The sequence below is a fragment of the Lethenteron reissneri genome, chromosome 16 (genome assembly GCF_015708825.2).
Source record: "Lethenteron reissneri isolate LAM-NWPU_2019-01 chromosome 16, ASM1570882v1, whole genome shotgun sequence".
NCBI classification, from domain to species: domain Eukaryota; kingdom Metazoa; phylum Chordata; class Hyperoartia; order Petromyzontiformes; family Petromyzontidae; genus Lethenteron; species Lethenteron reissneri.
Window position 1 is genome coordinate 15,296,674 of NC_083794.1, and position 13,627 is coordinate 15,310,300.

At 57.6% G+C, this 13,627-nt stretch overlaps 1 protein-coding gene across 1 annotated transcript in view; it reads left to right on the plus strand.

The window, feature by feature from the left end:
* Positions 1–12,434, plus strand: part of LOC133343117 (dachshund homolog 1-like) — a 32,205-nt gene extending 19,771 nt beyond the window's left edge. Inside the window, exons 4-9 of the mRNA XM_061552624.1 lie at positions 1–117; positions 3,597–3,703; positions 5,067–5,214; positions 5,860–6,009; positions 8,745–8,816; positions 10,047–12,434. Of these exons, the coding sequence (XP_061408608.1) occupies positions 1–117; positions 3,597–3,703; positions 5,067–5,214; positions 5,860–6,009; positions 8,745–8,816; positions 10,047–10,108 (656 nt within the window). The 3' untranslated portion in view covers positions 10,109–12,434. The remainder of the gene's footprint in view (positions 118–3,596; positions 3,704–5,066; positions 5,215–5,859; positions 6,010–8,744; positions 8,817–10,046) is intronic.
* Positions 12,435–13,627: the final 1,193 nt, after the last annotated feature.

Sequence of the window (13,627 nt, forward strand, 5' to 3'; positions counted from 1 at the left end):
GCATGCTCGACCTCTCCCTGGGGCCCCGCTCCCCTGGGGCTCCCAGCGAGAGGAGGGACCAGGGCCCCCCAGGACACGGAGCGGGGTCCGAACGGGAGGAGCAGCTCCTGGAGGCGGGTCAGTCGCACACAAAGATAAAGATTCCCCGTATAGCGTCAACAGACTGTAGGAGCAAGTGCTGTAAGCGAGCGCCTTTGAAGGCCGGCACGGCAACCGAATGGTAAAAAAGGGTGCCAGTAACACTCACAATCACACACAGTGTTACACACCCACACAGTGTCACACACACACAGTGTCACACTCACAGTGTTACACTCACAGTCTTACACTCACACAGTGTCACACTCACAGGTTTACACGCTCACACAAACACGGTCGCGCATTCATGTTGTTGTAGGTGCTGTTGTATAGTTGTTGAGCTATTGTCGGTGTGATTGTTGATCACTGTCGTGCCCTTGGTGTTCGCGGCGTCGTTGCTGCTGCGGTGTCGCAGGAGCGGAGTCGCTGTGGCCCGCGGGGCGTGGCGCGCGCGCTCGCTCCGCGTAAACACGCGGGGGGGGGGGGGGTCACGGGAAGAAGTGGGGAGAGTGCGTGCAGGGGAGAGGGAGAGAGAAGCGGGAGAGAGAGAGAGAGGCAGGGGAGAGATGAGCAACAGCAGCAGCGACTCTCTCTCCGTGAGATAAGGCGGCCCGTAATTGGATGCGGATTAGCGGTAATTACCGAGACACAAACAAGCCTCTGTTTGTCCTCCACCGTCCCGGGACGTGGGACAGAGCGCACGTCTCACTTCCCCCCCCCTTCACCCCGCCCCCTTCACCCCGCCCCTGGGCACACGGGGGGCAGGGGGGGGGGTGTGCACCCATCAACCCCGCCCCCCACCCGATTCACAAAAATATCGCGGGAGCCACGTGATCTGACGCAAAAACCCGCAGTCGGCGTTCTGCTCTCCCAGGAGAACTTCGCTACAATTGAGTCTCACGTGCCCCTTTGACGAGCGCCTTGCTGCATTGCGATGGTCGACCAATTCATTTTGCAATTATCCATGAGCCCAGAGCAGACGGCTGAGGTGCCTTCACTCTCGCGATTCAACTCTTTTTTACGTGGCCAAGCGCGGTGAGCGATGTGACACCCGAGGGAATGAGTGATGTTTCGAACAATCCACTCCCACGATCCGTATGCATGCGTCAGTGCTGCTCGGGTTTTGCTACCCTGGGTGGTGGTACTAAGCTCCGCTCTGGCCCGCAGACTCCGATGGAGAGTCTTCCGTCACGCGGCAGGATGCATCGGCAGAGAGTAGGCGAGAGTGCGTGTTGGGACAAGGCGAATGGAGAGAGCGAGTGGGCATTGAACGCCATTCGCAATGTATCCATGGCAGTGAATCGGCGTCAACTGGGGGACTCTCTCGAGCTTAGCCAGGGTCATTGCCTCGAAACGTCGTTCGTGTACGACATCTCACACCACGTGTTACGCTATTAAACATAGCTCTGTTAATAATAGAATACGACGTTTCGATTGCAACACAAGCAACCGTCATCAGGTACAAATTAATGAGAAATAAACATAGTAAACTTGGAAATATAATGCAATACAACACAGAGAGTCGGCCAACACAACCTTGTTGATTATTTAATTTAATTTTTACGTTACTTTACCGAAAGAACCAAAGAGTAATTCCTGCAGTCATGAAAGCTTCGAATCTAGTTCATGCCTTTGTTAAGTTGCCTTCATAATACCCACGACGTATTGAAGTGGAATTGGCCAATTATATCACAATGTGGCAGACATCCTCTTGAAATAATCGCCTCGAGACTCATCCAGCAGTGCATTGACAGAGGAATGGATTGCAGCCCCAATTGTTTGAGATATTTTGCTCGAGGCAAAAAAAGTAATTTCATTATCATAATGAAAGCCCACGTCTATCATTTTCCCGACATCTATGCACGAAATCGTCAAGCTGGCCAGAATATCCCCACTCGGCTCGTCTGGAGAACACTGCCAGCTGTTCATGGGCGAGGCCCCCCTTTGTTAGATATGGGTTCACGCGTGTCGAATAGAGAAGGCCTTTGCCTCTTAACTGCTGGCAGTTCACCAACTTTGTTTAGCCAAGCCTGCCTCTGCTGACGAGACACTGCATTTCAAAGCCGGTGCTGCGGTGTTGCTGCGTTGAACGAATGCCGTTGGGAAAAAAATAAACCCACCACTCCCAGAAGGGCTGCGTTGGCTGATGGGATGAATTAAAACACAAACACACAAACACACACATACACACACTTTTATTGTTTTTACGTAGAGAAACACAAATGGGAAGGAGATGCGCAGAAGTTTCTCCGTATTTTGTTTCCACGACACTCGCGGCGAGTGCTACGGGTGAGGAATCACGACAGCGACATCTGGGGGGAATTCCTGCACGGGCTCCCAGGGCGCGCGCGCAGTGCTCGATTCGAGTTGCAAGTTCACGCTGCCCAATCCCGGCCGATTGGACCCCCGCTGGCCGGTACATTCGGGGTCCCTGGCAAGTAGTACCCCCCCCCCCTCTCCCCGCATTCTAGACCCGTCCATCCCAATGGGCCCCTCCCCCTACCTCCACCCCCAAACCTCGGACCAGGAGCTGCATCAGATAAGGGAAGCCCCGAGTCACGAATCGGGAAGCGCGCTATCGGGAATGGCCGCAGCTGCCACTCAGCGGCTGAGGTTGGGAAACCGCTCCCCCCCCTCGCCCCCTCCCCCCACCACGTGCGGTCATTGGCTCCACACCGAACTCCTCGTAAACAGGGTCCGAGTTATAGACCTGAGTAATATTCAAGTCAAGGTTTGAAGTGGATTGTGTTTAACACGGTGAGAATGAGTGGGTGAACGAGTAGGTGAATGAGCAATGAGTGTGAGTAGTTGCGTGAGTGAGTGTGTGAGTGTGTGCGTGAGTGTGTGAGTGAGTGGTTGAGTGAGTGGGTGAGTGAGTGTGTGAGTGAGTGGTTGAGTGGGTGGGTGAGTGAGTGTGTGAGTGAGTGGTTGAGTGAGTGGGTGAGTGAGTGTGTGAGTGAGTGGTTGAGTGAGTGTGTGAGTGAGTGTGTGAGTGAGTGAGTGGTTGAGTGAGTGTGTGAGTGAGTGTGTGAGTGAGTGGTTGAGTGAGTGTGTGAGTGAGTGATTGAGTGAGTGCGTGAGTGAGTGTGTGAGTGAGTGGGTGAGTGAATGAGTTGTGTTTGTTTTAATAGGTAATCACTGAAGTGACCAGGATGAGTCGGATTTCGCAACAGTGAATTTATTAACCGCTCGAATGAGCATTGATGGCATTGGTGCTCAGTTGCAGTTCCCGTGGAAAACCCCGTGAGATGGGAACAGCTCGTTTGCAGGACAGCCAGGGAGTCGAGACAACTGTACTCAGCGGTTTCATCCCGGCTAGGAATTATCAGGAGCCCATACAGTGTGTAGCCAATGTTGGTCGATTTTATTCCAATGCGCATGGCCCATGCCAATGGCTTGGTCAGAGATTAATTCAGCAGTGGACGAATCATGAGTGATGATGCTGGTGCTGTTGGGGTGATGATGCTGGTGCTGTTGGGGTGATGATGCTGGTGCTGTTGGGATGATGATGCGCGCAGGGTCCCTGTCGACTGTGAATGGTACCGGAAGGACCCAGTTCCTGCCCTCCCCAGGTCTCCCGCACGCGCTCTGCTGCTCCACGTCGGAGCTGCTCTCCAACATCCAGGTGACGGCTCCTGTCTCACGCGGGGATCGTCAGACACTCCCACTCACTCACCCTCACTCACTCACCCTCACTCACCCTCACTCACTCACTCACACACTCACTCACACACTCTCACTCACTCAATCACCCTCACTCACCCTCACTCACTCACACTCACTCACACTCACTCACTCACCCTCACTCACCCTCACTCACTCACTCACACTCACTCACACTCACTCACTCACCCTCACTCACCCTCACTCACTCACACACTCTCACTCACTCACTCACCCTCACTCACCCTCACTCACTCACACTCACTCACACTCACTCACTCACCCTCACTCACTCACGCACTCTCTCACCCTCACTCACTCACCCTCACTCACTCACACACTCACTCACACACTCTCACTCACTCACTCACCCTCACTCACTCACTCACACTCACTCACACTCACTCACCCTCACTCACCCTCACTCGCCCTCACTCACTCACTCACACACTCACTCACACACTCACACTCACTCACCCTCACTCACTCACTCACACTCACTCACACTCACTCACCCTCACTCACCCTCACTCACCCTCACTCACTCACTCACACACTCACTCACACACTCACACTCACTCACCCTCACTCACTCACTCACACTCACTCACACTCACTCACCCTCACTCACTCACCCTCACTCACCCTCACTCACCCTCACTCACTCACTCACACACTCACTCACACACTCTCACTCACTCACTCACCCTCACTCACCCTCACTCACTCACTCACTCACACTCACTCACACTCACTCACTCACCCTCACTCACCCTCACTCACTCACACTCACTCACACTCACTCACTCACTCACCCTCACTCACCCTCACTCACCCTCACTCACACACTCACTCATACACTCACTCACACACTCTCACTCACTCACCCTCACTCACCCTCACTCACTCACACTCACACTCACTCACCCTCACTCACTCTCTCACCCTCACTCACTCACCCTCACTCACTCACTCACCCTCACTGACTCACTCACTCACACTCACTCACGCACTCTCTCACCCTCACTCACTCACTCACCCTCACTCACTCACCCTCATTCACTCACCCTCACGCACCCTCACACCCTGACACCTGCAGTCCACCTTTGTAACCCGGGTCAGAGCATCTCGACGACGACAGCCAACACCCAGGGCGAGGGACAGAGTCCGGCCCCCGCGCGGAGCAGTTGCAGCCCCCAGTCCGTACTGCCGACCCGTGGCCCATGGTCACCACGAGGGTCAAGTTCTAACCCTCCAACCCGAGCCATCCAACTACACCTGGGTCATCCCCCGACCCTCCTTTCTTATCCCGCCCCCCCCCCCAGGCTCTGCTGAAGGTCGCCATGGAGACGAACCGCGCGCAGGAGCGGCAGGTCCTGGCCGAGCTGGAGGAGACGCGCATGGAGCTGCTGAGGGAGCGCGAGCGCAGGGAGGGGGCGGAGAGGCAGCTCCACGCAGAGACGGCGGCGCGCGGTGCGGAGCAACATCGGCACCATCATCATTGGCACCATCATCATCGGCACCATCATCATCGTCAGCACCATCATCATCGGCACCATCATCATCATCAGCACCATCATCATCGGCACCATCATCATCGGCACCATCATCCGCATCAGCCTCATCAGCATCATCAGCGCCATCAGCGCCATCAGCACCATCGTCATCCATCATCATCATCATCAAAATGAAAGTGCTTCTACATCCTTTCCGAATGACTCCACTGCTGGATGAGGGGGTTACGGGGCCACACGTCCCCACGCCACCCTGGCGCCTGCTGCCAACGGCGCGACCCACACACGGCGCACGACAACCTGCCCAGTCTCAACCTCTCCTTATTCCGGCGGGATGTGGCGCATTTCAGTTGATCTGGTCATACGCGCTACATCACACACCACGCATGCCGCGTAAAATGTGCCGACACACACCATGCCGTGTACCACATACGGTACACCACGAATGCGAAGCGGCCAGAAACGAGCGATACAGCAAAGAGATTCTTGAATCCTTACACGAGGATCTTTGAGTGGTGGGGGTGGGGGAGTTGCAGTTCGCGGGACGATGGTAAAGTGTGAGCACCCCCTTCTCCTCGCCCCCTCCCCCCCGTGCCCCCTGTAGAGATGCTGCAGAAGCGCGTGCGTCGCGAGAGGCGCGCGCGCCGCCGCCTCGCCGAGGGGCTCGAGGCGGAGCGCGCTCGCCGCGAGCACCTCGAGCGCCTCGCGCTGCAGCGCGCCAGCTCCACGGAGAGCGTGCACGCGGCACTCCACGGTGAGCCGTGCACACACACGCACACGTGCACACACACACACGTGCACACACACACACGTGCACACACACACGTGCACACACACGTGCACACACGTGCGCACACACACGTGCACACACACGTGCACACACACACACGTGCACACACACACGTGCACACACACGTGCACACACACGTGCACGCACACGTGCACGCACACACACACGTGCACACACACACGTGCATACACACACACGTGCACACACGTACACACACGTGTACATACACACGTGTACAAACACGTGTACACACGCGTGTACACACGCACGTACACACGGACACACACGTGTCCACACCCACGGACACACACGTACACACTAACGCGTGCACACATTAATATACGCAAACACGCGTACACACATTCTGCTGGGATTTCAAATCAACTTTCATCTGCATCTCAAGATCAGCGTGAGCCTCCCGTAAGGCACGTGACCTTTATGTGGCCACACCCACTCTGAACCCCTCCACCCTGAACCCCTCCACCCTGAACCCCTCCACCCTGAACCCCTCCATTCTGAACCCCCCCACTCTGAACCCCCCCACCCTGAACCCCTCCACTCTGAACCCCTCCACCCTGAACCCCTCCACCCTGAACCCCTCCACCCTGAACCCCTCCACTCTGAACCCCTCCACCCTGAACCCCCCCACTCTGAACCCCTCCACCCTGAACCCCTCCACCCTGAACCCCCCTACCCTGAACCCCCCCACCCTGAACCCCCCCACCCTGAACCCCCCCACCCTGAACCCCTCCACTCTGAACCCCTCCACCCTGAACCCCTCCACCCTGAACCCCCCCACCCTGAACCCCCCCACCCTGAACCCCTCCACTCTGAACCCCTCCACCCTGAACCCCTCCACCCTGAACCCCTCCACTCTGAACCCCTCCACCCTGAACCCCTCCACCCTGAACCCCCCCACTCTGAACCCCTCCACCCTGAACCCCTCCACCCTGAACCCCTCCACTCTGAACCCCTCCACCCTGAACCCCCCCCACCCTGAACCCCTCCACTCTGAACCCCTCCACCCTGAACCCCTCCACCCTGACCCCCCCCCCCACCCTGAACCCCCCCACTCTGAACCCCTCCACCCTGAACCCCTCCACCCTGAACCCCCCCCCCCACCCTGAACCCCCCCACTCTGAACCCCTCCACCCTGAACCCCTCCACTCTGCCCACTGCCTCCTGGGGACGCAGACGCAGCTCCTCCATGCAGCTCACATCTGCTCGCTCCTTCCTTCTCTCTCTCCTCCTTCTCTTCCCTCCACCCTCTCATCGTCATCACTCTCTCATCATCACCCTCTCATCATCATCACTCTCTCATCATCACCCTCTCATCATCATCACCCTCTCATCATCATCACCCTCTCATCATCATCACCCTATCATCATCACCACCCTCTCATCATCATCACCATCTCATCATCATCACCCTCTCATCATCATCACCCTCTCATCATCATCACCCTCTCATCATCACCACCCTCTCATCATCACCACCCTCTCACCATCACCACCCTCTCACCATCACCACCCTCTCATCATCACCACCCTCTCATCATCAACACCCTCTCATCATCACCACCCTCTCATCATCACCACCCTCTCATCATCACCACCCTCTCATCATCACCACCCTCTCATCATCAACACCCTCTCATCATCACCACCCTCTCATCATCACCATCTCATCATCATCACCACCCTCTCATCATCATCACCCTCTCACCATCACCACCCTCTCATCATCATCACCCTCTCATCATCATCACCCTCTCACCATCATCACCATCTCATCATCATCACCCTCTCATCATCATCACCCTCTCATCCCCGACATCTTGGCCCCGGCCATTCCTTCTCCCCCTGCTGCTCATCCTGAACCTTGCCCTCCTCCGTGTCCGTCTCGGCCACTTCTGTCCCGGCCTCCCTTCCCTCTCCCGCTCAGCTTTCCTCCCTTCTGCTGCCCTTGAGCTGCCCTTCCCGTGGTACTCCCTCTCCGTGCGTCGCGCCTGCAACGTTATGAACTCCTCGTGCAATACAATTGTTTTTGTACCGATATATATTTGTTCTCACCTGGTCGAACAAACTCGACTTGACACTTGGATCCTGGGGGGTGGCGGTCTGAACTGTGTGTTGGACATGGGACATTGCGGCTTCCGCGAGGCGGGCTACCACACAGGCAGAGTTAACAACACACAGAGGTTAGCTCACCACTGGTGTCCAGCCATGCACGCATTTCCTGTTGTGATGGGTCCCTTATCGTGGAGAGGAAGTGTTGCATTTCAGTGGACTGAACAGACGACGTGGTCACGTGTGCGAACAAACGAACGAATCAACGATTCATGGAATGACTGTATCGATGAATGGATGAGCTACTACGATTTGAAGCGTTCGTGACTGCAGGAATCCATACTCTTTGGTTCTTTCGGTAAAGTCACGTAAGTATAAAAAATAATAGATCACGACATTTCTACCTACGTGACTTTACCGAAAGAACCAAAGAGTATGGATGATCTTCTCTCGCGCTTGCGCTCACACGTCTCGGTAGGGTTGGAAGCACGGGTAGTAGAGACCCCTTGGGTGGACACACGGGTAGCAACGTAGTTGACCTTTGAGTGGTGAAGCTGTGAAGATTGCCCGCGGGTTGACCCTCGGATCGTGGACCCGTTTGGTTGACACGCGCGGTGGTCTCTGCGCAGACATCGGCGCCTACCAGGAGACACTGGACGAGGACGAAGGCGCTCACCCCGACCCGGAGCAGACGATGCAGGGTGACCGCCCCCCCCCCCCACCGCCCCCCCCCCAGCTACCCCCCACCGCCCCCCCCCCCCAGCTACCCCCCACCGCCCCCCCCCCCGAGCTACCACCCTCCCCTTCCCTCCCCCGCGCCCCACACCCACAGCACGCGTCACGACGTGGGGACTGATCCCCGGTCCGCCGCTACCGCGTGCAAATGTGTATGTGTATCCAGGTTACGTGTGTTTACATACGTGATTTATGTGTGTGTTTGTGTCTTTGTGGGGAGCGGTGGCGTAGTGGTTAACGCACTGTGTTACGAATCCCTAGCGCTCACGACCAGTAACAGTGACGAACATTTTAACCGTCCCTGGGCATCCCCTAGGTCGACTCAGCCGTAAAACGAGTACCTGGGGCAATGTGTATTAAACATCAGTTGTGCAGAGAAAAGGCGGCCGGGCGTGATGCTGCCCCCCCCCCCCCCACAACCATCACCTCGTGTGCTGAAGGGACCTTTGGTGTGGCTTTGTGGGTGTTTGTTTGTGTGTGTGTGCGCATGATTAACGCGTGTATATACGTGACTTGTGTGTGTGTCTGTGAGTGCGCGCGTGTGTATGAATTCGTGCACGAGTGTATATGAGTGTGTGCATGAGTGTGTATGTGCTTGTGTAAGAATTCGTAAGCAGAGTGTGTATGTGTGTGAGTGTGCACATGTGCGTACACGCTGTGGTGGAGCGGTGGCGCAGTGGTTAGCGCACTACGTTGCGATATCAGTGACACATATCTGAAAAGGTCCTGGGCGTCCCCTAAGTCGACTCAGCCTTTACGAGTACCAGGTGGCATGTGTAAACATCGCCACAGGGGAGATAAAGGCGGCCGGGCGAGGTGTGCCGAGGCGGCCTTCATCGTTGCTCACTAACACACCCCAACAGTCTTTTTAAGTTTCGATTAATGCGTTCGTGACTGCAGGGATTCATCTTCTTGGTCCTTTCGGTAAAGTCACGTAGAAGGGAAATAATAAAATAATAAAAATAAAACATAATAAAATAAAATTCTCACGACGTTTCGGCCACAACACAAGCAGCCGTCCTCAGGTGAAGGAACAGCTGTCGGAGAGCCAGCGCTCCAATGAACACAGTCCGTAGAAGGCGACACTGGGGAGCTTTGTCTCTGTGTACTGAATGTGTACGCGTCCAAATGATTTCTCGACTAACTCGTTGCGTTTCCACCACTGTCTCCCTCCACCCGCCTGCTCGCGTCCCCAGCAGAGTCGAAACTCTACTACAAGAAGTGGCGAGTGGAGAGCCCCGCCACTCCCCCGTCCTGACCCCGCACGGGACTCCCCTCCAGACTCCCCCCCACCCCCACCCCACCCTCCCGTACCTCCCCGCGAGCCGTGCGCTACCGAGAGGAGCCACCCTGGGCGAACATTCAAGACGCAACCATTCCGCAGCAGCAGCATGATGATGGACACACACACAACGCACGGCCTCTCCTGGCGCCTGCGTGGGTGTGGCTAACGGGGGTTGGGTGGGGGGCATTGGGGGGCAGTGGGGGGTCTGCGTGTGAGAGACTCGGGGGAGATGACGAGGAGCGCGTGGGATTGCAAGACTCCAGGATGGGAAAGATGTAGGTGCAGGGGGCCTTCACGGCGGGAGACCCAAAGGTTGCAAGACGCGGAACCGGGAGACTTGGAGATTGGAAACTCGAGGATGCCAGGGGACGCCGGGAGCACGGCGGGGCTGGCCCTGGGGTCACGACGGGGCCCAGGCGCCCCCCGCTAGGAAGTGGACCGCGGGGGTCACGGACCTCGGGCTGGAGTCGCTACCCCCGCACCCCAAGCCCCCGGCCCCCACGCGCAGCCCCGCCCCCCCGAGAATCTGCACAACGGCGACATTTTTACGACCGTCCTCATCTCGGGTTCAGCGTCTCAGTACCCCCCCCCCCCCCACCCACTTCATCCCGCCGCTGGAATGTTTCTAAGAGATGATTTTAAGTCTGACAGACGTGTACGTGGATGCGTGCACACACCGATTTTATATTTGCTACTGATTCACGCGAAGCCACCCGAGAGGGGGTAGAGCCGTCGCCATGCCCCCCTCACCCCTATCACCCTCAATCACTGCCCCCCCCCCCCCCCCCTGCGCCCAGCGACACGAGGTCTCGACTCCACGGCAACTGGGCGGGTGGTGGCAGCAGCACGAACCCGGCTCTCGGTCGCTCCTCCTTGCTCTGTCCCGCTCCCTCCCGCTCTACCCCCCCCCCCCACCCTCCCACGCTCATATCCTCTCTGATATTAAAACTTTTTGCGGTTGGAAAACATAATTGGAAAGATTTTAATTCATGGGAGACGCTGTGGTCCGTTCTCCCCTCTCTCCCACCTCACCTCCCATCTCTACCCAGTCCTCCCTCTCTCTCTCTCCCCATCTCAACCCCTCCCCCCCCCCCCCTCCAATCCCTCCCTCTCTCCCCATCTCAACCCCTATCCCCCCCCCCATATCCCTCTCTCTCAATCTCAACCCCCCTGGTTCCCTCTCACAATCTCTCTTCTGATGTTGCCTCTCTCTCTCTTCCCCGCTCTCTCGCGCGCGGTCCCTCGGCACACTCCATGGCATCGCCCATTTAGAGATGCGAGTCGTCGCGTGAGTCGCCCCTCTGATCGCCCCCCCCCCACTCGCCCCCCCCCCCCCCCACTCGCCCCGGCTCCTCACTGGCGCGCGCGGCCCGGACCCACGGACGAGCAGACGGGAGGGCAGCTCCACAAGTGCTCTTCAAAACGCTGCCACGGAGTCACGCGTACTCGTGTACCCCAAACGCACGGCCCGTGTACTCCAAACACACGGCCACTGATACGCACACACACACGTACCTGTGTACACACATGTACCCCAAACGCAACAGACCGGCACATACCCGTGTTATCATGTATACTTAACGCGTACACGTGTGCACACGGCCACGAGCTGACGTGTGCTGTCTCCGCCTACCCGTGTACCCACCCAGGTATAGCCGCCCTATAGCTGTGTACGCACAGACACCACCGCTACCACTAGTGCCCCCACGGGCACGTGGCCTCACAGCTCCCCCTCATCTCCCCCACGAGAGCCCTGGGCTTGGGTACACGGACCACGTGCGTGGGGGGCAACCGACTCCGTGGGGTGGAGTGGGAAGGGTGGGGGGATAGGGACCCCCTTTCTTTGGGAACCCACAGTGGAGAACCCCACTGGGACCCCGGTTGCCAGCGCCGGGGCGAGACCCGGGGTCTCTCCGGCTTCGAGAGGGTGGAGCGGAGCTCGGGGGTGGGTTAGGGGGTGAGGACGGGGGGTGAGGAGACGGTGGCTGTAGGTGGGTATGAGGGCTAGGGGTGGGGGGAGGCAGACACCGGGGTGGCGATGGGGGATAAGAGTGGACGAAGGGGGGGGGAGGCTACAGGGTGTGCCCCCCACTCTCGTAGTGACCCCGCACGAGGCTGGGAAAGGCGCCCCCCCTTGCCCCCCGTGTCCTGTGTCACTGTGCTCCGCCTTATTTAAGTGACGCATCCCGCTCATTATTTAGTTTCCGTTGTTGTTGTTTATGATGATGTCTCGTGATTTTACAAAAATCAAACAAACAAAGAGCAGAACATAAACCACTCGAACGATGCTCTCGCTCTGTCTGCCGCTCTCATCTCCGCGGGGCTCGGGAGGGGGGGGGGCTGAACACGTGGTGTGCCTGTGTGTGGGGAGCCGTGGGACTCAGGGGGGGGGGGCTGAACACGTGGTGTGCCTGTGTGTGGGGAGCCGTGGGTCTGGGGGGCGGCTGAACACGTGGTGTGCCTGTGTGTGGGGAGCCGTGGGACTCAGGGGGGGGGGGGGGCTGAACACGTGGTGTGCTTGTGTGTGGGGAGCCGTGGGACTGGGGGGGGAGGGCTGAACACGTGGTGTGCCTGTGTGTGGGGAGCCGTGGGACTGAGGGGGGGGGGGGGGCTGAACACGTGGTGTGCCTGTGTGTGGGGAGCCGTGGGACTGGGGGGGGGGCTGAACACTTGGTGTGCCTGTGTGTGGGGAGCCGTGGGACTCAGGGGGGGGGGGGCTGAACACGTGGTGTGCCTGTGTGTGGGGAGCCGTGGGACTGGGGGGGGGGCTGAACACGTGGTGTGCCTGTGCGTGGGGAGCGGTGGGGTCGTGATTAGCACGCCGCGCTACAAAGCCGGAGACGAGAATTCGATTACCGCTCACGGACAATTTCGGTGACGATGATCTGAACCGGCTCTGCGTCTCACCTAGGTCGACTCAGCCTTAAATGAGTAGCTGCTGCAGTGTGCAAGCATGCGTATTTGGGAAACAATAGCGACCGGGCGTGGTTCTGGTCACCCACCCCCTCGTGTGCCGTGCCGGCCTTCATTAGGTGCCCGCTTACGGGACTTGCCCCAACATTTTGTTGAAGGGTACACGGGGGATCTTTGTCTTTGTGTGGGTGATGTAAGAGTTGTGGCTACGTCTGTTGAGTTATAAATACATATTTACAATGAGAAGACGCGAAGGACCATCTTGCAGGGTGGCCCGCACGCCCTACTCCTTACCACTCCACGTGCCCTGCTCATTACCACTCCACACACCCCGCTCCTGACCACTCTACACACCCCGGCCGTGGATCATGAAAACAAATATGAGAACAATTATAGAAGGGCAGTGTTACATTTCTTGGACATGTGATGAGAAAACAAGAGGCTGAGTATGAGAATGTGGCTCTGAGTGGGAACGTTACGGTTACCACAAGAAGCCGGGAAGACAGCGAATTGGGTTCCATGAGCAATGAGAACGATTGGATGCCACTGGAGGGAGAATCCGATACAGAGTCGTTGAGT